Below are 21,897 nucleotides of genomic sequence, written 5' to 3'. Positions count from 1 at the left end.
CATTTGAAAAAACAATACTACATACAGGTGTCTCAGAACGGGCTCCCCAGAGAAAACTATCATGTAAATAAAGTAAGATAACAGGAACATGGGAAAAGTGTTAAAAAAATCTCTAAAAATTTCGAAATTATAGAAGTTTATACCTGGCACTTTAACACTATTTATTTCTGTTGAAAAAATGATTTTCCAAGTTTTTTTGCTACAGGCTATTAGAAAAGGAAACAAAGAAGCTGTATCCTAAATTGTATAGTTACAAAACATAGTTGTTTAACGTTATTTGTTGTTTTTATTGGTAAAAATTTTGTACCTTTACTGAATAATTATTAAAAAACATAAACAAGATCATCAGTAACATTAAATAGAAATAAAAAATATTTAAAAAAATGTCAAAATTTTTGACAGATAGAAGTTTTTAAACATTTTTTCTATGTTTCCATTATTTTTATCTTTCTCTGGGGCGCGAGTTCTAAAACAGCCTGTATAATGTCACACAACACCATGAATGTCACTTTTTTATTTTAATATCTACCTTTAGTAGGGCTATCGCCCGTTATTTTCTCTTTTTGTTTCTATTTTGAAATCTAATATTAAAATACGCCCTTGTTACTCCCTTGTTTTGGGAGAATAATGCAAAAATGTATTTGTTTCCGTTTTACTCAACAAATTTGCGTATGAGTCCCATTTATCTTGGTCGATGTATGACGCACGTTCGTAATCATCATTAAAGTATCAGTTTACATCGAAATCGAATTGAAAGGCCCGCAATAACATTTCTCATGTCAATCGGGTGTCGGTTTACAAAAGCCGAGGGGTTGGACCGAATTTATGCGATCGAGGGACAGGTTTGACTCGAATTTATCGGTCCGATAACCAAGAGTTAACACCTAGATGGAAAATGAAAAATAGCACATGGGACACGGATGGTCACGTGTCTTTAATTGGGGCGTGTACTTTGTTGTTTTTTTCAATAGAGACAAAAAAGGAGACACGCGTGCGTTTAATTGTTTAGTAATTTCATTTGACAGTAGTCTCGAGAGGGCACAAGGGAAGAACTGTCACGAAATCTCAATTAGAGGGCTCAGAAAACACTGATAATATATTTTTTATTTTATTTTATTTTATTTATTTTTTGATAATAGAAGAAGGTCTAAAGTGGGCCCTTGGTGCGCACTTTTCCTCTAGTTATTTGGGGTTTTGGCCGTAAAAAGCGTCAGTGTAGGGGAGCAGACAATGCCGTTCAAAAAATATATAAAACATCACAAGACATCGGCCAATGTAAGTGACTGTAATATGACACTGGACATGTCGGACCCGGTCTGTGTTCATTGACTCGAGGGAGTTTGGTGTTTTATAATGCGGCCACGCGTCCGTTCCGTCTTCATTTCTGTCTCTCGAGTTTAACGTTTTCGGTCAAAAATCAAATTTGGCGAGTTCTCGTCTTTCCAGTTGGATTTCGTTGTGAGATGATTCCGGGCAATTAGGGCCGGCTGCCCGCTGCGACACTTCAGTTCTACCAACACACAACACACTCATTATTGTCACTAACAAGCGGATAACGAGTCCGAACAAATAATAAGGGTGCTTATCCCATTACAATCTGCCACCCTTGAATTGCACCTATAATATCGAGGAGTAAATCGAATGATCGGTGGACGTTATTGTTTTCTTTTTCCATTTTGTACAACCCTCCCTTATGGAAAAATGATGGGAGGGTGACCGAAGGTTCTGTATTAATTTTATTACGGGTTTATGATGTGAATTCGATGCGTTTATTGGCTAGGAGGAACGCGGGATTTGACAGAATTGACAAGAATTAAGTCAGATGCATGTGTTCTCTATTGATGGGGGAATATTTAAGATTATCATAACCAGAGAACAAAAACTAAAGCAGTTAAATTTTTGTTCTCTATAACATAATACCATGTTCACAATTAAATTTCTGGACAGAAAAGTCTACGATTTTAATTTTGATTTTAAAATCAATATGTGACACTAAATACAAAACACAGAATGATAGAAGATATAAATCAGTCTCTTCATTTCTCATATTGTCAAAATTGCAGGCCATTTTAATCGCAGATTTAATTGAAATTTGACAATGATGTTATAAGAAAAATTATTTACCACTATGGTTGCTTTCTAGGTAAGTTGTAGCTAATTAGGATAAAAAAACATAATAACAATTATTTAGAATTTTTACTAAAAAACCTTTAAATAAAATCTAATCTCTTTTACCAAAATATTTCGTCCAATATACAGGGTGCGCCAGAACTCGCGCCCTAGAGAAAAATGCCATATAAGTAAGGTAAGATACCAGGAACATGGAAAAAATGTTAAAAAAACATCTATAAAAATTTCGAAGTTATGAGGGTTTAAAGTTTGCACTTTGACTCTATTTATTTCTGTTGTAAATATAAGTTTCCAAGTTTTTTTGCTATAGGCTATTAAAAGAGGAAACAAGGAAGCCGTATCCTAAATTGCAACTCTATTCAACGTTATTTGTGGCTTTTATTGGCAAAATTTTTGTCCCTTTACTAAATAATTGTAAAAAAAAAAACATATACAAGATCATCAGTATCCTTAAATAGATATAAAAAAATGTCAAATGTCAAAAAATAAATGTCAATTTTTTTTCATTTTTTAAATATTTTTTCATGTTCCTGGTATCTTACCTTATTTGAAAATTTTCTCTGGGGCGCGAGTTCTGGCGCAGCCTGTATTTTATTTTTTTTTGTAAGTAAATACAAAAGTGTCGGAAAACTTTCAGCTAAGCATAACAATGAATTTAAATTTTCGTTTCAAGCCTTTTTTGAGAAAAACAGAGCTATCAATTTCCAAATTATCATGTAAACATCTTCTTCTTTTGTTTCCGATGTTGATGGATTTCATTTATTGTTAAATTTGCTAGTTTGTTTAATGCTTTTTACACCATAAGACACAAATTGGCGATGTTTTTCAACAGATATCTGTTTAGTCTTGCAAGATCTGCTATTTCCGCTGACTAAATTCAAGCTAACATAATCTGAACGGCCAAAAACCTAACCCAAAATCTAATCTTTGAACAGTTATACTTGTGAAAAAAGGCTTAAACAATTTTTTGTCATGGGAACTTTTAACTCAGTTGGATGTCCTTTATCACCACCCAAGTAATGGGCCGACACTTTTGAATCACCCTATATTTTCACTGTTTTTGAGTAAATTGTAAAATTACATTTCTATCATATTGATTCAAAATTTTTTTTTGTTACTCCCGAAAATAGCTGTTTTAGGAACTCATTTGATTACCTAAAATGAGTCTTTTCTGCGGACTCAATAAAATAGTAGGTACGTAAAATGGTTATTTTAGGTACTCAATACTCCAAAATATGGTTTTTCCGGGCGAAAAAGTCAATTTGATTACTATGGTGACGAATTTTTTAAATTAATAAGAGGTGTGAATGCGTTTTTTGGGAGCTTTAACAAAAAATGTTGTTTGTAACACGTACCTAAAACGTTTTTGCGGACTCATTTTTGCGGACTAAGCAATGATTCGTCCGCAAAAACTGTGTTTTAGGTACTTGTAACAAAAATAACTATTTTGCTGTTTCCGGACGAGGTGAAACCAAGTCTGGAATAGCAGATGAGTCCGCAAAAACGTTTTAGGTACGTGTTACAAACAACATTTTTTTGTTAAAGCTCCCAAAACATGAATTCAGACCTCTTATTATTAAAAAAAATTTGCCACCATAGTAACCAATTAAATTTTTTAGTCTGGAAAAACTGTTTTTGGGGACTCATTTGAGCTGTTTTCGGGAGCGTATATAAAAAATAACCATTAATGTTTTTTTTTTATTCAATAACAAATTTTGTACTTAATTTTTTTCATTTTGATTTGCATGTAAAAATTGATTTTGTGGGTGGGTTTAATAAGAATTTTGACAAACACTACGGTTTTAAAGATAAATAAAATGAATGTGCAAAAATTTTTGAAAACGTTGGTCCTATTCGTTGATCTAATACACAGTTAGTGTTTTTTATTTATTCACGTCTATTGTGTGCAAATTTCGAATAGCGAAAGAGCTTCCGGTTTGTATGAGGTGCATCTCTGACCACTCAAATTTCTCAGTGTTAGGCACCTAACCCGTAATTCACGTATGCATTTACAAAGCGAATGAGGTCCTCCGTAGCTGACGAGTGTAATTGTGTCCGTAGAGGCTCATTAGCGAGCTCTAATTGCCGTCGGAATCTAATACACACCTCGCAGAGGGACTTCCTGCCGGCCTGGGGCCGTTCTCTTGTCTGTTGGCTCAACTCTACGTGTCAAATTAGAGCCTGAGGAAGCGTGGAAAAGGCCGAAACGTCTGCGATGAATAATTCGTCGATGGAAAACCGTCGACAGCGTTTTAATGAAGTTAAATAATAAAACGAACGTTAATCTGACCACTTAACTTTTAAAGCGTGCTCGCGGAACTAATACACTTTTAACATAAATTTACTTTGGGAGGCTTTTCCGCGAGATCAAATTCGTTTTAATCACACATTTTCCTGAGTGATTTCATAAAACAGCGCAAAGTGCTGTCTCTTACGACGTTTTATCATATTAAAATAAATAATCCGCTCATTTGACGTGAGCTTTTAGCCCTCGAACGGAGGCGAGGTACACAGCTTCCACTTCTTAATTCCATTACCCTACTACCACTAGTCCAACAATTAACGATTTTTTTTTGATGATGCACTTGTGTTGGATACATGTTTATTAGACGAACATTTGCCAGGGGATGGGATTAGCCACCCCTCTGATGTTTGCGCTCCAGGCCGAAGGGTTGGAGCTATACTTGTTACATTGTGATAACACAAAGAACAACATCTGCTGCGGTTTGCCGAATAAACTAACCAGAATTATGGCTTGCGTAATCGTTATTAAGGTGTCTTTGTGTTTACAACAAATCTATTAGTAAACCCTTAAACCCTTTTTCTTCATTTCAAACAAACGAAAACAATTTTTTTATTCGTTCTTTGAAAATTAATCGACAGCGTCAGTAGTTTTATGAAGTAGCGATAGAGTGACAGATCTACACTATGTGGTCTAAAAGTAAAACTATTAAAATTTAGAAGTTTATTATTTTTTTAGTAAATGACACTAAGCATAGGATTTTTAATAATCACATTACATTTTACAATTCGATTATTGTGGATCCACAACTAACTATTTAAAATTAGTATTGAAACAGAACATTATTAAAATTAGTTGGTTGTTTGCATAAATAATGTTTTTAATCATGCAACATATTTTAATAAAATCATTACGCTGCTAATGTGCTAATCATACACTATTTGAATAGACAAGTGACTAGGAAATAGCTGTTTACGTCTCAAGGGAGTAAAGAGTTTTTTACAGTAGAAACAATATCTGTTATTTTCTTCAATTTTTATTGAATAAAATTTATTTTAATTAAAATCATTCCTATTCTATAATAAAGAAAGAAATGTACCTATTGAGAAAAATGCCATGTCAGGTGAATTACCAAGAACATGGAAAAAATGTTACAAAAACTCTATTTATAAAAATGTCGAAGTTATGGAAAACATAGTCAAATCTTAAAGATTTCTGAAGACGGTACATCAAAAACTTATTGTCTCTGTCGGTAGGTACGTGATAACACAGGGCGACAAAAAAAATTCATGTCGTGACAACTTGACAAATTATACATATATCATTTTGTTCGTCTCAGTAAGACAAATCAAATGCACTAAAAATTTTTACAAAAAGTCCACACACTTCGAACTATTTTCTTTTCTCATTTAAATTAATTTAAAATACTTTAACTTTAAAAAATCATTACTCAATAACTATTAAGCCGATTTCCTTCAAATAAAGACCATTCTAAAGGGATGGACTTGCCCTTTAGAGTGATATACAATGTGAAATTGAATATTTGCTTTAATTAGTACGCAGGTACTCTTTGTTTGTTTTAAGTAAAGAAACAGTTTTTGTTTATTCTAATTAGAACAAAGAAGGGTGCAATTGACCATTTTTAAGCAAAAGAAGCGTCTTAAAACAAATACTTTTATAAAAATAAAATTTTAAGTAAGATTAACATGCATTTCTCCTATATGGCGCAATGCCTGAATAGCAAACCTTAACTTCAAAAAATCATTTCTTGAAAACTACTCGGTATATTATTTTAAAAATTTGGATTCCAAAAAGATGCTCTACACGATGGTGACAAAGAAAAAAAAATACTCGTAGGGTTTTTCTTAGATTATTTCGATTTACTTCGAACTTCTTCGAACATTGTTCGAAGAAAAGTTTGCCAATATTCAATTTCAAATTTCATATCATTCTGAAGGACAAGTCCATCCCTTTAGAATGGTCGTTATTTGAAGAAAATCGGTCTAATAGTTATTGAGTAATGATTTTTTAGAGTTAAAGTTTTTTAAATTCATTTATATTAGAAATAAAATATTTAGTTCAAAGAGTGTGGACTTTTTGAAATTTTTTTAATGCATTTTATTTGTTTCACTGAGACGAACAAAATGATACCTATATAATTTGTCAAGTTGTCACGACATGATTTTTTTTTGTCGCCCTGTGTAATAAGAACGCATATTTATCCGGTCAAACGTTTTAAATTATTTCCCATTTTGTAATGTGGGGTCTTGTGAATAAACCTGTATTAATGCAACTAAACTAATCATTATAAAAAAATCGCTTAGTAAAATACTTAAAATAGAGTTTTGTCCAATTAAACAGCATTAAATAATCTTCTTTGAGTATTTCAAAAAAAAAAAAAATGACACTACTCGTAGTTGCCAAATGATTTTTACGAACGACAATTTTTTTTTACATTATTCCTCAATTCAAAATAAGTCGACTAACCTGGACCCTGGCTTCGGTGAGGTTGATCTTCATTGCCAGATCCTCCCTGGTGAAGACATCCGGGTAGTGTGTTTGGGCGAAGGCGCTCTCCAACTCCTCCAACTGCTGGAGGGTGAAAGTGGTCCTATTCCGCCTTTGTTTCCTCCTGACGAAAGTATCGTCGTGGATGGCCGGATGGTAGGAATAGCTCGTGTCTGCACAAGGATCGTTTATTTTATTGCCTTTTGGTAAAGATTTCTTGGTAACGATGAACGTGAAACGTCTGAGATTATTACATGTAGCAAAAAGTGACCGCAGGTCAAAGTTGGAAAGTTCCAAAGTAGATTTTTCTACGAAACAAGATAACTCCATGTAACACAAACTCTATTAAGATTATTGGGTTTGGAAGAAGCTTACCAGACGGCAAATATTACCGAATACGTCTCGGCGTTAAGTTGTTCAGTGAAATGTTGCGAGAGGGAAGGCAGAAATGGAAAATTTTATATTTCTAGATAAAAATTGATATAAAAATGTTATTGGTCAGATTTGCTCAGATGGACAAGTGCCAGTTCTCCGAATTCATTTATAAATTGACTAAATTAGTTCACCGAAAAATCGTTCACTAACAAATTAATTGGCGTTCTGATCAAATTAAGCGTCGACATCGATAAACTGATGAAACTTTCCGTTTCATTGATGACAATATTATTTTCAAATTAGATTTAAATTATTTGTGATTAATTTTATGGACAACAAGTGGAAATCAAAACGTTTTTGCGTTATCTTTAGTCAGATTTTGTGATTTTGTATTTCATCTGCGCACGTTGTAAACCTCGTCAAAAAAATAATTTTAATTGAAATTTAAAAATGGAGAGAGCTTTTAAAGCTGATTATGGTCGAACTAAAAAAGTAAACAGAACGGGAGAGGAAAAAAAGCATTAACTTCACAATAAAAAGCAATTTTATAGCGCGCAAAAACCGATTTTAATATTAAATCAATAAAGCGGTAAATATTTGATGAGTTTGAAATAAGCGATGTTTGCGCGGTTTTAATTCGCGGGGAACAGAGCAGATTATAAGATTAAATATACAATTTCTCTGAATTAAACATGAGATTTTAATTAATATATCCTCGGCATGGCGGTAATGTAATTACGCATAACTGAAATTAAAGTTTAGAGATGCCGGTTGTGGATTTCGTCCGAAAAGTTATCCTATGATGATGAAAGAAGACTCGGATAATTACATTTAAGCATTTGAATTTTTTAAAGCGCGGCGAACAGAGGAGGATTCGAATTTTTTCCTGCAGATGGGAGCGTTCACCAAGCCCATAACACAATAATCAACAACTTATACAGTATACAGTTACTTTTAGAAAAACTTTGGTTTTTATTCATTGTGCAAGGAGATATTTCAACTAAGACTTTTCGATTACTTACTTAAGTTATTACCAATTAAGTAAGTTGCATTTGTATCTACAAAAACCTAAAAATAAAAAATAATTATCTACATACTTAGAATAAGAAAGGGCTTGAGTCGCGGATGCGCATTTGTCAAAATAAGGGTAGAGAAAGGAGCTTTTTTTATAGTTCTGCTGTACACATCAATACCTACACACTGGAAATATGGTGCAATATGGAGTTTGATCAATGCGAAAATAGAACAAAATTGTTTCACAAACTGTACCGCAGCTAAAGCGGTTGTTCATCACTCTCTTACAGAGATTCGCTCTTCTATCTTCTGCGCATTCCATGGCCTTTTTTATTCTAGACAAGTTTGCGGTTTCTTGATAAATTTTTGTTCCCTATTTTAATTTGATCTGTAGTAATAATGTTAGTTATATTATTACACACTGTCGTGAAATATTTCAGTTTTTGTATTTTGGAATAATGTTTTTGTTTTTCTATTTTCATTACAGACTTTTGTCTGTCTTTTTTTACGGAAATGTTAAATAGGCTTAATATTGGTAGCAATAGCAAATTTGTTTGTGGTAGCTACTTATAATAAGAAGAGTTGACAGTCTCGATTTTGTATTGTTTTTCCAAATTTTATTATACATCAGTGAAAAAACGTCTTAGAAAATTTAGAGACGAAAACAAAAAGATTTCAAGGAACAATAACAAAGAAGAAACAAAATTTTTATCCATGGAAACAATTTTTCTATCAAAATTTTGACTATTTTACCTTTCATATCAGTATTTTACAAGAATATTAAGTTTTTGCGTACATACATTCTTTTTTTCCTAAAACAACCACCAAACGATATTTATGCTCTTATTATAAAACGAAGAAGTTACATTTCATTTTTCTTTTTCTTGTAAATGGGCAAATATGACTAATATGCAGGGTGTTTCAAAGAACTTGACGAGGCTTGCGCCTAATGTACGCACCCAAATATAAAAAAGTCACAAAACACTGGATACACAAAATACACATTAAATTATTTAATTTTTAGAAACCCATGACAGTAGTTGTCAAACTAATCACTAGTCATAAACTGCAATTTTTCGGAAACAAATATCATTTGTTCTATCAAGAGACGGCATGAATATTATTGTAGTTTATCTATCTTAATCACTAACTAACTAAAAACGTTGTAATTTTTGAAAGTGTGAACAAACTAGAGAAGATCAAAATAATCAAGTTCATATCGGAATATGTATTATTGATTGCATCTTACAGGCGCAGGCCTCGTAAAATTATGTGAAACACCCTGTAGACACTTTTTCTTTGAGGCATACAGAAAAATATCTTAATTAAAAGTTTTATTTAAATGTTCATTTGAACAAGCCTCCGATTCCGGAGTTGGTCCGGAGTAGCGTCATCACTTTGCCATTGGCGATGATTTCCCGCAAAAAGCTGGATTTGGCGTCCGTTTTATTCGGCGATCCATCGATATTCCAAATGGAATGCGAAATCAGTCCGTAATCGGTTCTGACAGGGCTCGGTCCGGAATTTCATGACGCGATGACAAACACAATGATTGAAAGATAAATCGTCGCTTTCTCTGCGAGGTCACAGTTCGCTAATGCGCCCTGTGATGATGCGATTATCCGCTAATCCCGTACCTGGACTCTGTGATTATCGGTGCTATTGTATCGATAAAGAAGAAATCTGTCATCAACGTCGGACGCGCGACTCGCTCTCCGGAGATTCGGCACCCCCTAATGACGAATTTCGGCACCGCATGTCGCATCAAGGGTGGATTTAGTTATCGCATTAGTTTTGACCTCGTAAAAGAAGTATTTTTGACAACCTGTGATTATGCGCTAATCTTGTCGGGAGACGGAGTAAAAGTCTATACTTACAAGGGTGGGTCGGAGTGAATGGGTATTCCAGAGTTGGCAGACGGGGCTGTGGGGCGCCGGGGTGCAAGGCGGGCGGGCAGTGGTAGCAGAACATGCCTCTGCCTCCCCCACCCGCAATCTGAAATAAAAAAAAGTTAATTAACCAATTTACTCTTAATAAATGTACACAATTTCTATTTAGAAAAGTTTAAAAATGCTTTAATTACTCAAGCAACCGAAGTGCATGGAACAACAATTATCCTGTTGTGAGATAAACTATTTCTCTGCTAACAACCTATTTGTCATTACACTACGGCTTTTTTATGATGAAATTAATTTCAAAATTATGCGGGTTTGCTCATAAAATTTTGTTAAGTGGAAGTGGAGAGTCTTTGTTATGTATTATCTTATAAACGTAACTTTTAATTATTTATATCAAAAAAAAACAAAATAGTAATGATGAGTAATGGCAATTGATATAAAAATTAAGAAGGAAATATAAATAAAAAATAAAAGTAATAATGCTTATACAGGGTATTTCACGAGTGATAATGAGCCTTACGGAATTGAAAATACAACCTACAATACATTTGCAAAGTTAACGTGGATATTTTAGATATCGCATTGTTTGAAAACCCGATTATGAATCTACGATAGCTTTGCTTCCAATAATTTTATTAGTCACAACTGACATTAAATTTAACAAAAAGTCAAAATGCATTCGATCAATGAGAAAACAGATGATTCTCATTTATGGCGAATTTGGGAAAAATGCTTCTGCCTTTGCAAAGACAATGTTTCCTGAATAGAAAAGCTCCAAAAAGGTGTGAATCATTAAAGTGTTTTCCAATGGTAAAATAACCTTAAAAATTGTGTTTCCTCTCTTGTCAATTTTTTGTGTCAGTCACGCGATAACTATGTTTTATTAATTTTAAAATTCATAATCAAAATCCATGAAGCCTATGCAAATGTATTACTGGTTGCAGTTCAAATTTGGTCAGGCTCATTATCACTCGTGAAATACCCTGTATATTAAAAATGATTAAAGACGATTTTTATTCACTAACAGAAAACAGGGAACACGGAGAAAACGTTTTAGAAGATTATATCTTTTATTTAACATTTTTTTATGGCTTTTAATTCTCTTCATTATAACATCTTGCGTTTTTTCACGTTTTTTCAAATAAAGGCACAAAAATATTGGCCACTAACGTTAAGGGTAACTGAAATTTAAAATACAGCTTCTTTGATTCCACCAAGTGACTAAATGATTATGATATTTTTAGTCTTTTTACCTCAAGTTGGTGTCAAATATAAGATTTTAGCGACTGCTATTTTAGCCGTCACCTGAAACATTCTGATATAACAAATTAGGAGGATTACCAAGAATTCAGGGTTGTCAATAGATTCTTTTTCACAAGCATTATTAGTGACCTGGTACTAAATTTCATTAAATACAAGGTGTTTCACACAACTTAACGAATTGCATTTAATTTTATTTTTGGCAACCCTTGACAATGATTGCCAATTATGCAATATTTTATTAATGGGTTTTCAAAAAGCAATTTTTATATTGGGTGTGTCAAAAAGGTCGGAGTTAAAGTTATTATAATTACGACACCAAAGACAAATAAAAATAAGCGATTTTTTAGTGACTAGGCATTCTTAAATGTGTAACACTTGCTTGAAGTCTGAAAAGACCTGGCAATAAATAATGAATTCTTAAAGGAGCAGCAAAAATAATCTCATTTTACAATTTATAACATTGGTCTAAGTAAATATTTACAAAATTTTGCCGCTCAACTATGGGAAAACTAATAAAATGTATTTGCATACCTGCAACTTATGGCAAGATATAAATTACCTTGCCATGTTACTAAACAAACAAATAGTACGTTATGAATTTTTTAAAAATTTGTCAATTTTTTGAAAATTAAAAATAGTTATTTATTCGACGAGTTTGAGTGAAATCGAACGCTTTATTTCACCGAGTGGATTATTAAAACCACGAGTGTTAACGAGTTACAGATTTGCTCGTTTCAGGTGAAGCAAAAATGTTTTTCCTTTGCAGTTTTGGCGTAAGATGAAAGATAAAAAAAATGTCTTCTTCTAAACTCAATCCGGAGACATACTGTATAAAATCGTTTTCTGTGTATGACTACATGTCTCTCATGTCACGCCTGTCTGGCCTTTTTGACACACCCGATATATTAGAACAACGAATGAGTAGACTTGAAATTAATCTACAGTCAAATTAAAAAAATTCAAAATTAAAAAATATTATAGGTATCATTATAAATAATGTTACTTACATTTTGACAACAAAATTGATTTGATGACAAATTACCAAACTTTATGATGCCAAGTAATCTAATTTTATAAATTCAATCTTGCGCTCGTATCCACAGGAATAATTAATTTTATCAAATTTGACACTAACGGCCTCTTTTTATTTTAATTTGAGTGTATCTATCCTCATCAGTTTTTTATTCGAAAATTTTTACTCTATCGATTTAACCAATAAAAAATTAGGGTTAAGAGGCCAAAAAAACACAGAAAATGTGACCTGCAATTGCTGGAACCGGAAATTGAGTAGATATGTCCGGTTTTTGTGATTACTAGTTTGGTATGGTCTCATAAGTAACTATTCCAAATTTTATAATATTTGATCAAATGGTTCCAAAATTATTACAAAAAAGAACAAATTTCCATACCCACATTCCGAGGGCTGTAAAATTCTTACCAATTGAGATAGGACAAGAGTTTTAATTTAAATTAACATCAATTTATAAGTCATTTTTGTAGTTCAAATATTGCTTCATATTTATGCATAACCCTAGATAACTATCAAACAATAATTAATTATTGCTAATTGTTTGAGGGGTGTACAAACCACGGAAGACCATGCAATTTTTCGATATTTCTAAACGAGTTTGTACCGGCTTATGTATATACAGGATGTTTTTTTTTAAACGAGCCACCCTGGATATCTTAAAAAATAAACAAAAATTAAAAAATTCTGAGACAGGTCTATTTATAATTTTTTGACAATGTTTTAGAGCTATCTTTGCACTTTTATACCTAGTAATTTGTTCCGCTAGATTTTGTTCTGCGTAACATAATTAAAAATACTCAAAACTCAAACAAAATACACAGCCGAGTTCCTGGTCAAAATACCTTTCATTTGGGGAATCACAAACGGATTGGTGCCATTCAAAAATTTGAAGGGGTTGTCTATACAGGATGTTTCACGTAATTTTACGAGGCCTGCGCCTGTAAGATGCAATCAATAATACATATTCCGATACGAACTCGATTACAAATTTTGAAAAATTACATACTTTTCTCTAGTTTGTTCACTCTTTAAAAATTACAACGTTTTTAGTTAGTTAGTGATTAAGATAGATAAACTACAATCATATTCATGCCGTCTCTTGATAGAACAAATGATAATTGTTTCTGAAAAACTGCAGTTTATGACTATTAATGAAACAGTGATTAGTTTGACAACTACTGTCATGGGTTTCCAAAAATTAAATAATTAAATATGCATTCTTTGTATCCAGTGTTCTGTGACTTTTGTATATTTGAGTGCGTACATTAGGCGCAAGCCTCGTAAAGTTATGTGAAACACCCTGTATATTACATAGGGGGTTGAAGCTACAACTTTCAAAAGTACACTAAAAGGTGTCCCCCTGTAATTAAAAATAGACTTCTCTCGGCATTTATTTTTTGTTTATTTTTCTGAATTATCCACGGTGGCTCGTTTAAAAAAAATTACCACGTATTACTGATTGCATTTTACAGGCGTTGGCCTTGTAAAATTATGTGAAACACCTTGTATACATATAAAATTAGTTTACTAACTGAAATAAATTGAGTTAAATAGGCAAACTTCTATACTTGCAAAAAAGATATATATTTTTTTGTTCTGAATGGTGAACAATATTTTTCCTAATTTAACAATACTTTTGCGTTTTTATTGTTTATTGATTTGTTGTAATTAATAATTTGTTTTTCTGCGAAGTTTCTGACAAGGAAATGTACAATTTTCAAGTTTTAGTCATGCAGGTGTGTCCTGTTGTCTATTATATACTTTATTCTCTACTGAATAAACAGAAATAAACAAACATTTTAATGGGTGTTATTAAAAAAAAAAGGTGAATGCATGTTTATCTACAGTTGTTGCCTTTGGTTTATTGCTTCTGTTTCATCTAATTCTAATTAGATTTTTTGTGATTTTCCTGTTCCATCTATCTTTGAAACTAAGTATATTAGCAAGCATCCCTAATGGAAACCGATCTAGATATGGAACCGTGTTTTTAAATTAGATAAAGCCTACACTGTCGGTCGCATCGGTTAAATTAACAGCGAATTAATTCTGATTAAGTTAACTATATTAAGTAGATACGTGACATCATGAGCGAGACAGTCGTCATATTTGTAATTATCATCCATCGGGTATATTGCGCTCTTGCTGCATGTCATAACATGGCGCTTAACAGAACAGACATATTATCGATACTTTGCCGAATTAGACCCACTTTAATTGGGTTTGATGTACGGAACTAATATCGAAAATGCAGATGCGGATGCAGAGAATGCTCCAAATCGCATTCCTACACAATCCGATCCATTTGCCTAATGGGAAGTGATCATTTTTACGCAATTTCCGCCGCTCTGAAACTTGTCCACTGTGTCTCGATTAAATAACTATAATTGTCCATCAAGAGTCCTACCTCCGCCCTCTCCTTCAATAATAATTAACATGCGAATGTAAAATTGATGAGATTATCGTGATGCGTCGGCCTGGATTACAGTATATAGTCTCGCATCGGGTCCTCGACAGCCTCGCAGCGGTAAGTTGATCACGGGGGCTCCGTCGTAATTCTATTAGAGTGGATATCCCTTACAGAGGGCCCCCTCCGTCAGCGAATTAGTCCCTAATCATACGTATGGAATGCAATTTGGACCGTGCAGCAACTACTCTACATGTTTGCCTAGACGGGGCGGCATAATATGCTAATCACGTCTAATTCGGGGAACGCACATTACCTACAGCCAATTGATATTAATGACGGAGGCTCTTCGGGAACAAGACCGACACCTGATGCCGACTACGGGAGTGCCAACGGGAATTTATTGGGATTTCTTCATTTGTTAAGTACGGGATTTATTATTCATAAAGGGGGAAGGTGAAAGGGGGACGTAATTAATTAGAGGAAGTTTGCACCGGACGTAGACGGGTTTTGCAAGCAAGTTGACAAGAGACCTGCTCAGATCTTATCAAGAGATTAGGGCCAAATTACCAGAAAGAAATTATGAATACAAAGTGGGGGCTAATAAATGGACCAAAACTTGTGCTTAGGCGATTAAAATAAGTCAAACAAATTATTTTAATTAAAACAAGTGGATACCAAAAAATATTTTTTCAAATATAATTTAATAAGTGGTCTAATTTTTTTCGGCCAAAATTTAACATTTCAGAAATGAGTAGCTTTTGCAATGAAAATTACACGAGGCGACGAAGGACGCAAGTGTAATTTTCCAAAAGCAAAAGCTACGAATGTCTTAAATGACAAAAAAAATAGACCAAGAGTTGAATTCGGGTTAACAATTCATCGAACAAATTTTTATTTATTTTTATTCTTTGACACTGTTAAAATTTACGGTTTTTCTCCCGTGTAAGGAAGTTTTGACAACTGTTTGGCATTTCTCAATAAGAAACGTCAGATTATTTTTAACAGATTTAAAGCAATTTTAAGTCTTGTTGAGTCTAATTTGAAAAGCGGCCGATTTACACTCAAACTCGTCGAATAAATAACTATTATTTTATGTTATTTCTAATAATTGTGTTTTTAGTAATTATGTATAATACTAAAGAATTTCTAATGTGTTATCGTCTATTTTGTTTAAGTATAGTATAGAAAAAAGATATTTGGTGTTTTGAACTGATTATTGGAAATACAATTTTTCGGCAACGTTTCGATTTTTATTTAATCTTCAATCAAACGAAGCGTTATTAATTAATTATTATTAATGCTGTTCTAACTAGATATTTCGGAGCCCCTATTCCAAAAAGCTACTTTGACAAAGTGTACCTACATGGGAAAAAATTTGGGAATAATGCATTAGTATTGAAGACTAATATCATTAAAAATATATTTGTTTATATTTTGAGTCGTTTTTTATACAGGCTGCGCCACTTACACTGAGTTAGAATAATAAAGTTTTAATTACAGATTTGCTCGTTTCAGATAAAGCAAAAAATGTTTTTCCTTTGCATTTTTGGCGTATCCGGGGACATACTGTATAATTTCAAAGTTTAAATTTTGCACTTTAACTCTATTTTTTTCTGTTGGAAAAATACTTTCCCAAGTTTTTTGCTACAGGCTATTAGAAGAAGAAACAAGGAAGCTGTATCCTAAATTTATTGTAACTCTGTCTAATGTTATTTGTGGCTTTTATTGGCAAAATTTTTTGTACCATTACTAAATAATTTAAAAAAAACATATACAAGATATGTAGACATAAAAAATTGTCAAATTTCAAAAAAAATGTCAAAATTTTTTGACAGATGGAATTTTAAACATTTTTTCCTGGTTCCTGGTATCTTATCTTAGTTGAAATTTTTTTCTGGAGCGCCAATTCTGATACACCCTATAGCTAGATGGATATTTCTCATAAATACAAAAATGTTTAAAAGTCTATAAAATTGAAGCAACGTGTTTTTTATTCATTTTAACATTTAGACAAGAAAAGAACACGAAAGAATTAACCAGTAAAAATTAAAATTAGATAGGTACCTACATAAAAAACCAAATAACAAATTTTCTCAAAAGTGTGACTACGAAAAGTTTTAAGAAGGAATTTCATAATTTGTGTTTATGGATGTACTTCTGTACTCTTTAGATTTATTTAGATAAAAAAAATATACATTCTTTGAAAATATTGCAGTTTTTGTTACAAGAGGTTAAATTAAAAACAGTTACTGTGTTACAATCTTTTTGAACATTCCAATGAGAGTGTTTAGTTCGAAAGAAGCCTTTCGGCTCTTCAGAGTGTTGGCTGCTCTTCTCTTCGTCCAGATAACTGTTTTGCAGCGTTTAGTTTATTAACCCTATTACAACAATTAGGTTTGTGGATATGACATATCGCTAATAAGCACATCCTGCCTGGTGTAAATTAAGTGCAAACTCAATTGCGAAGCGTCCTAAAGATTTAAATTTGAATCCAAACGTCCGAAAGCTTCATTCACTCCGTCAAAACCAAATCACAATGTTTTAATAAAATCAAGACGTTGATTCGTTTCGATGATTGTTGTTATTAGAGCTACTAATAGAAATCATGAAAACAATCAACTCTTCATATCGCTTTATTGGACAGATGATGGATCTGGCTACTTGTCGTTACTTATACTCGGCGCCCACATAAGAAAAAAGAAGTTAATAAATTCGAAAACGTACTGAGAATTCGAGAACATCTGCACTTATTAGGTACAATTTAATAGAATGTAACGCGCTGCTTAATGAGACGAATTAACTCAATTAGCAGTACTTTATACTGGTGCTCATTTTAATTTTTCTGTGTTTTTTCATTTTGTGTTAAGTGTTTTTTTTTAATGACGGCAGTGTGCTGGTCCGCGTTTTAAACTTGGGCTTTCATTCCCTAATTTGATTATTTGATTGACGAAAATAACATTTAAATTAATGTGTCAAATAATAATATCATGATGATTTGATAAAGACATATCGCTTCTTATTTATAAATTTAATAAGGCCCGTATATGGGTTCGGTCAGATGCAACGACTTAATGGAGAGATATATTTCTTAGCACGAGGATCGATTCATTACAGACAGATTCGGATTAGAAACGTATTCTATTTTTAATACGGGAAGAAATTATTTATATGTAACTGATTGCAACTGACGTCTATGCTTGCGTTGTAGGTCATCACTTTTTAATGATTTTTACAATTACATATGTTTCTTGCTTGAAGCAAATAAGAACATCAGAATTTTTTACTTGATTTAAAAAAAAATTGAAGTAAAACACTTAATGAGTTTAATTTATTTACTGAATGCAACAAATTGTTTTTCGAAAAATTATTTCATCGTTTTACTCAATTCTCAATAACATTTTCAAAACTATTTTACTAAAAGTTTACTAAGTTCCTTACTAAACGAATCATTTTATATGTTTGTTATTTATAACTACCAAAGCGCAGATTATAATAAGTAGTAAAACGCATTCTACTTTGTACGACTTTCAAGTGTATTTACTTGAAATTTTGTTGATAATAATTTTAGTTTGTATTATAGCAATTAATTTTGTTTTTTGATAAAAACTCGAAAAGCAAGGGACAAACGAACTTTAACACCTGCTTACTTAACCCATTTTTATTTAAATTTAAATATTTTTAAATATTTTCTTAAAAAAATATTTAATAAGAAAGAAGAGTAGTAAGGGTAAACATGTAAGGGCTTTATTTTTTTATTATCAAGTACAGAATAATGTATCTATTTTCAACATTGTAAATTTGTTGCATGCATATCTATCTTATGTAGGTATGTGTGAATTTAAATGCAATATGGTATAATATCTAATAACTGTAATAACATTTTAGAGTGATCCTCTACAGAGAAATTTACCGAAATCTTTGAAATACATCGGTTTTATCAATTTGGTGATAGCTCTGTTATTTAAAGAACAAACCTAATTATGACTTATTTGATAACTGATAAAATCATATTCATAATTTTTTCCTTATGAACAGCAAAGTCTACTATTTTGTAATTTAGTATTAAATTATCCTTGTCTAACAATTAATATCATAATAGCTTTTGCATCTTTGCGCCTGCTTCGATAATAAAATGTAAACTCAGCATCAGACTTGAGAAATGAAAAAATACAAAAACCTTAATTGTAGAAATAGAATTAGAAAATACCCGTACGTTAACTTTAAATTTAAAAAAAATTATCCTAGTTAAATAAAATTCGTAAATGTTCCATAGGAGAAGCAGTGATTTTATTAACAATAATTACGAAAACACTTACCTACGTCTAGTTTAAAAGCGAAAAAAACAGTAAAGTATAATAAAATACACCAAGGGTTAACATCATGTGATCACATGAATAAGTAAAGGAAGATGAGAGAGAAAGACTGAAGATATGAATTTACAAATCCAGACAAAATAAATTTGGTACGAGTAGCATTTTAAGACCGAATCCAAAATATTCTAATATAAAAAAAATGTAAACAGTAATGTATAAAATGTACGATAATTGTATAATTAAATAGATAATTATAAACTATTTTATCTTTTGTTTGAATTAATGAGAAGAAACAAGCAAAAATTCTGAGTACAACCCTTTTTTCTAAAAAAATACACATGTACTATATTAACTTGAACATTGAATAATTTTTTTGTAAATTTTGCACACTTTACCTTGTGACTGTCGCCGAAAATCGTGATGTCGGATCCGGGGGCTCAGCCCCCTCGCCTTTTCTGAGAGAGCCTTTTTTCTAGCCTCATGAACAACGCGTCACCGTCCACTCAATCGTCCTTTCGCGCCATAATCTTTCACTTAAAAATCGTAATAAAATCGAGTGTGAGCGCCGTCGTCGGTCGCCTTTATCTGCACAACAATCGGAGCAGGACAAATGACAGATCAACACGAGATACTGACGTTGCTAGGGGAGGTCCAGATGCTGGAAACCTTCGCGAACTTGCGCAGTGGACTTCCAGAGTCCGGGGGCGGAGCCGCGAGCAGGAAGAGGAGTCCTGCGAGGAGGCAACAGGACGAGGACGGAGACAGAGTCCTGTTCCGGTATACCGGATCGCAGTTAGTGGGGATACCGATACAGTTTATGGCTAAACACTAAACACTTTTTTTACGACCAGATTAAAGTGAGAGGGCTTTAATGGATTTGTTTTGTTATAAGCAAGATGGATGATGAGGTCTTTGTGCTGTGATATATTTGCTTGCGCCATTGGACGATGCAAAAAGATTTCGTATCATCCTTTTCATTTATTATCATCTCGCTAGATTTCTCTATTACGTTCTTTCCCTTTTTCGAGGATTATTCATTATTTAAAAGCAATTAACGGAGGCTTATTACTCGGTTTTCTTGTTTTTAACACACGAAACATCGATTTGGAATCGACAACCCACAAGCTTTCCAAAATTAAATCAAATTTAAATTTAAATTAATTTTCATGTTACCCACAAACTTGATGATAGTATTAACCATTTTTTAAATTACTCAAAAATGTAAAAATCAACTGTATAATACGAGTATTACTTGATGTGTTTTTGATATTTTCTCAATTTTTTGAATACATACAGTGTGTTTTAGAACTCGCTCCTCAGAGAAAAATGCCATGTAAGGTAAGATACCAGGAACATAGAAAAAATGTTAAAAAATCCATTTATAAAAATTTCGAAATTATGTTAGTTTAAATTTTGCACATTGACTATTTATTTCTGTTGAAAAAATGATTTTTTATGTTTTTTTGCTGGAGGCTATTAGAAGAGCAAACAAGGAAGCAAGCTGTATTCTAAATTGTAACTATATGTTTAACGTTATTTTGTGGCTTTTATTGTCATTTTTTTGTACTTTTACTTAATAATTATAAAAAAAACATACCACATAATCAGAAACAATAAATAGACAAAAATCTCAATAAAAATATCTCAATTTTCTAAACATTTTTTCCTGGTACCTTATCTTACTTGGAATTTTTCTCTCGGGCGCGAGTTCTGAAACATCCTGTATTATGTAGTGTTTTATGTCAAGCTAATGTTTAATTACAAAACCTAAAAGGAGCAAAAAAAGACAAATAAATTAATTTTTTTTGAATCCTAAAGAAACCGAAAAGGAGTCGGATGCATTTAATTTTTTTTAATTCTTTATTAATTATTATGTATGATTTAATCAGTCATACGGAATTTTAGTTTATACATATAAGTTCAATTGAATGATAGTCTAAATATTATTTTATAATACAAACATTTACAATGGAGTTTACTGTAAAAACAATAGGCAGATTTAAGAACAGTCTTTATGAAAATCTTGGTGAGAGCAGTACTTGAAACATTTAGAAACGAATGTCCTATTCATAACATTGCTATTCATATTACCACTTCTTGCTCCTTCATTGTTAACTGACTTGAATGTATTGTTTAAAATTGAATTTAAAAAGGTAGGTAGCAAGTGAAAAAGAATTGTTTTAATTAAAAATAAAAAGTGTGTTTCTTATGATTAATATCCCTCCTAGAATCACCTCCTTGAAAATACTTCTTTTGTAATTGTCTACTGGTGGCAGGTTGGAATAATTAGAAGACAATGCAATAAATCGTTTTAACACATTTCTACGATATTCTTTCAAAACAATAGCGCACGAATGTACCTTACAAATCCATGAATTTTGTAAGATTTTGTAAGACGAATATTACATTCGTTTTTTAATGGGACTCATATTTTGTCTGCATTAAATTCGAATCAAGATTTAGATTCGACTCAAGGGTGCAGCACTAGTTTGGAAATAATTTATTTAAAGATAGTGAAGTTCGTACCTAACTGAAATAGTAAAACGATAATAAATTATAAAGAGTTTAGAGTAGCAATGCCAATAATTGTTTTGTCAATATAAAACAGAGTTTATATAAATGGTTTTTTAATTGTTTAAATATGGTTCTCTTATTTACTGTAATGGCAATTTAAATATCCTTCTTAAATGTTATTTTTTCCCTAGAAACAAAATTTT

The 21,897-nt window shown here is 32.1% G+C and overlaps 1 protein-coding gene across 2 annotated transcripts in view; it reads right to left on the bottom strand.

Moving 5' to 3' along the window:
* LOC123003642 (dorsal root ganglia homeobox protein) overlaps nucleotides 1–19,721 on the bottom strand; it is a 38,625-nt gene extending 18,904 nt beyond the window's left edge. Inside the window, exons 1-3 of one of the 2 annotated variants that reach the window (XM_044396537.1) lie at nucleotides 19,576–19,721; nucleotides 10,147–10,264; nucleotides 6,860–7,053 (exon numbers count right to left, since the gene is read on the bottom strand). In XM_044396537.1, coding sequence (XP_044252472.1) covers nucleotides 6,860–7,053; nucleotides 10,147–10,240 — 288 coding nt within the window. In that variant the 5' untranslated portion in view covers nucleotides 10,241–10,264; nucleotides 19,576–19,721. Of the gene's footprint in view, nucleotides 1–6,859; nucleotides 7,054–10,146; nucleotides 10,265–12,437; nucleotides 12,482–19,575 lie in introns of those variants that run through there. The other variant, XM_044396538.1, reaches the window with a different exon arrangement.
* Between the last annotated feature and the right edge of the window lie 2,176 nt (nucleotides 19,722–21,897).

The sequence above is a fragment of the Tribolium madens genome, unplaced genomic scaffold, assembly GCF_015345945.1.
Source record: "Tribolium madens isolate multiple individuals breed KSU strain unplaced genomic scaffold, Tmad_KSU_1.1 Scaffold_1;HRSCAF=32;Tcas5.2_LG8, whole genome shotgun sequence".
Classification (NCBI taxonomy): Eukaryota; Metazoa; Arthropoda; class Insecta; order Coleoptera; family Tenebrionidae; genus Tribolium; species Tribolium madens.
Note: the sequence above shows the minus strand (reverse complement) of the source record. Positions and strands in the feature narration are given on the sequence as shown.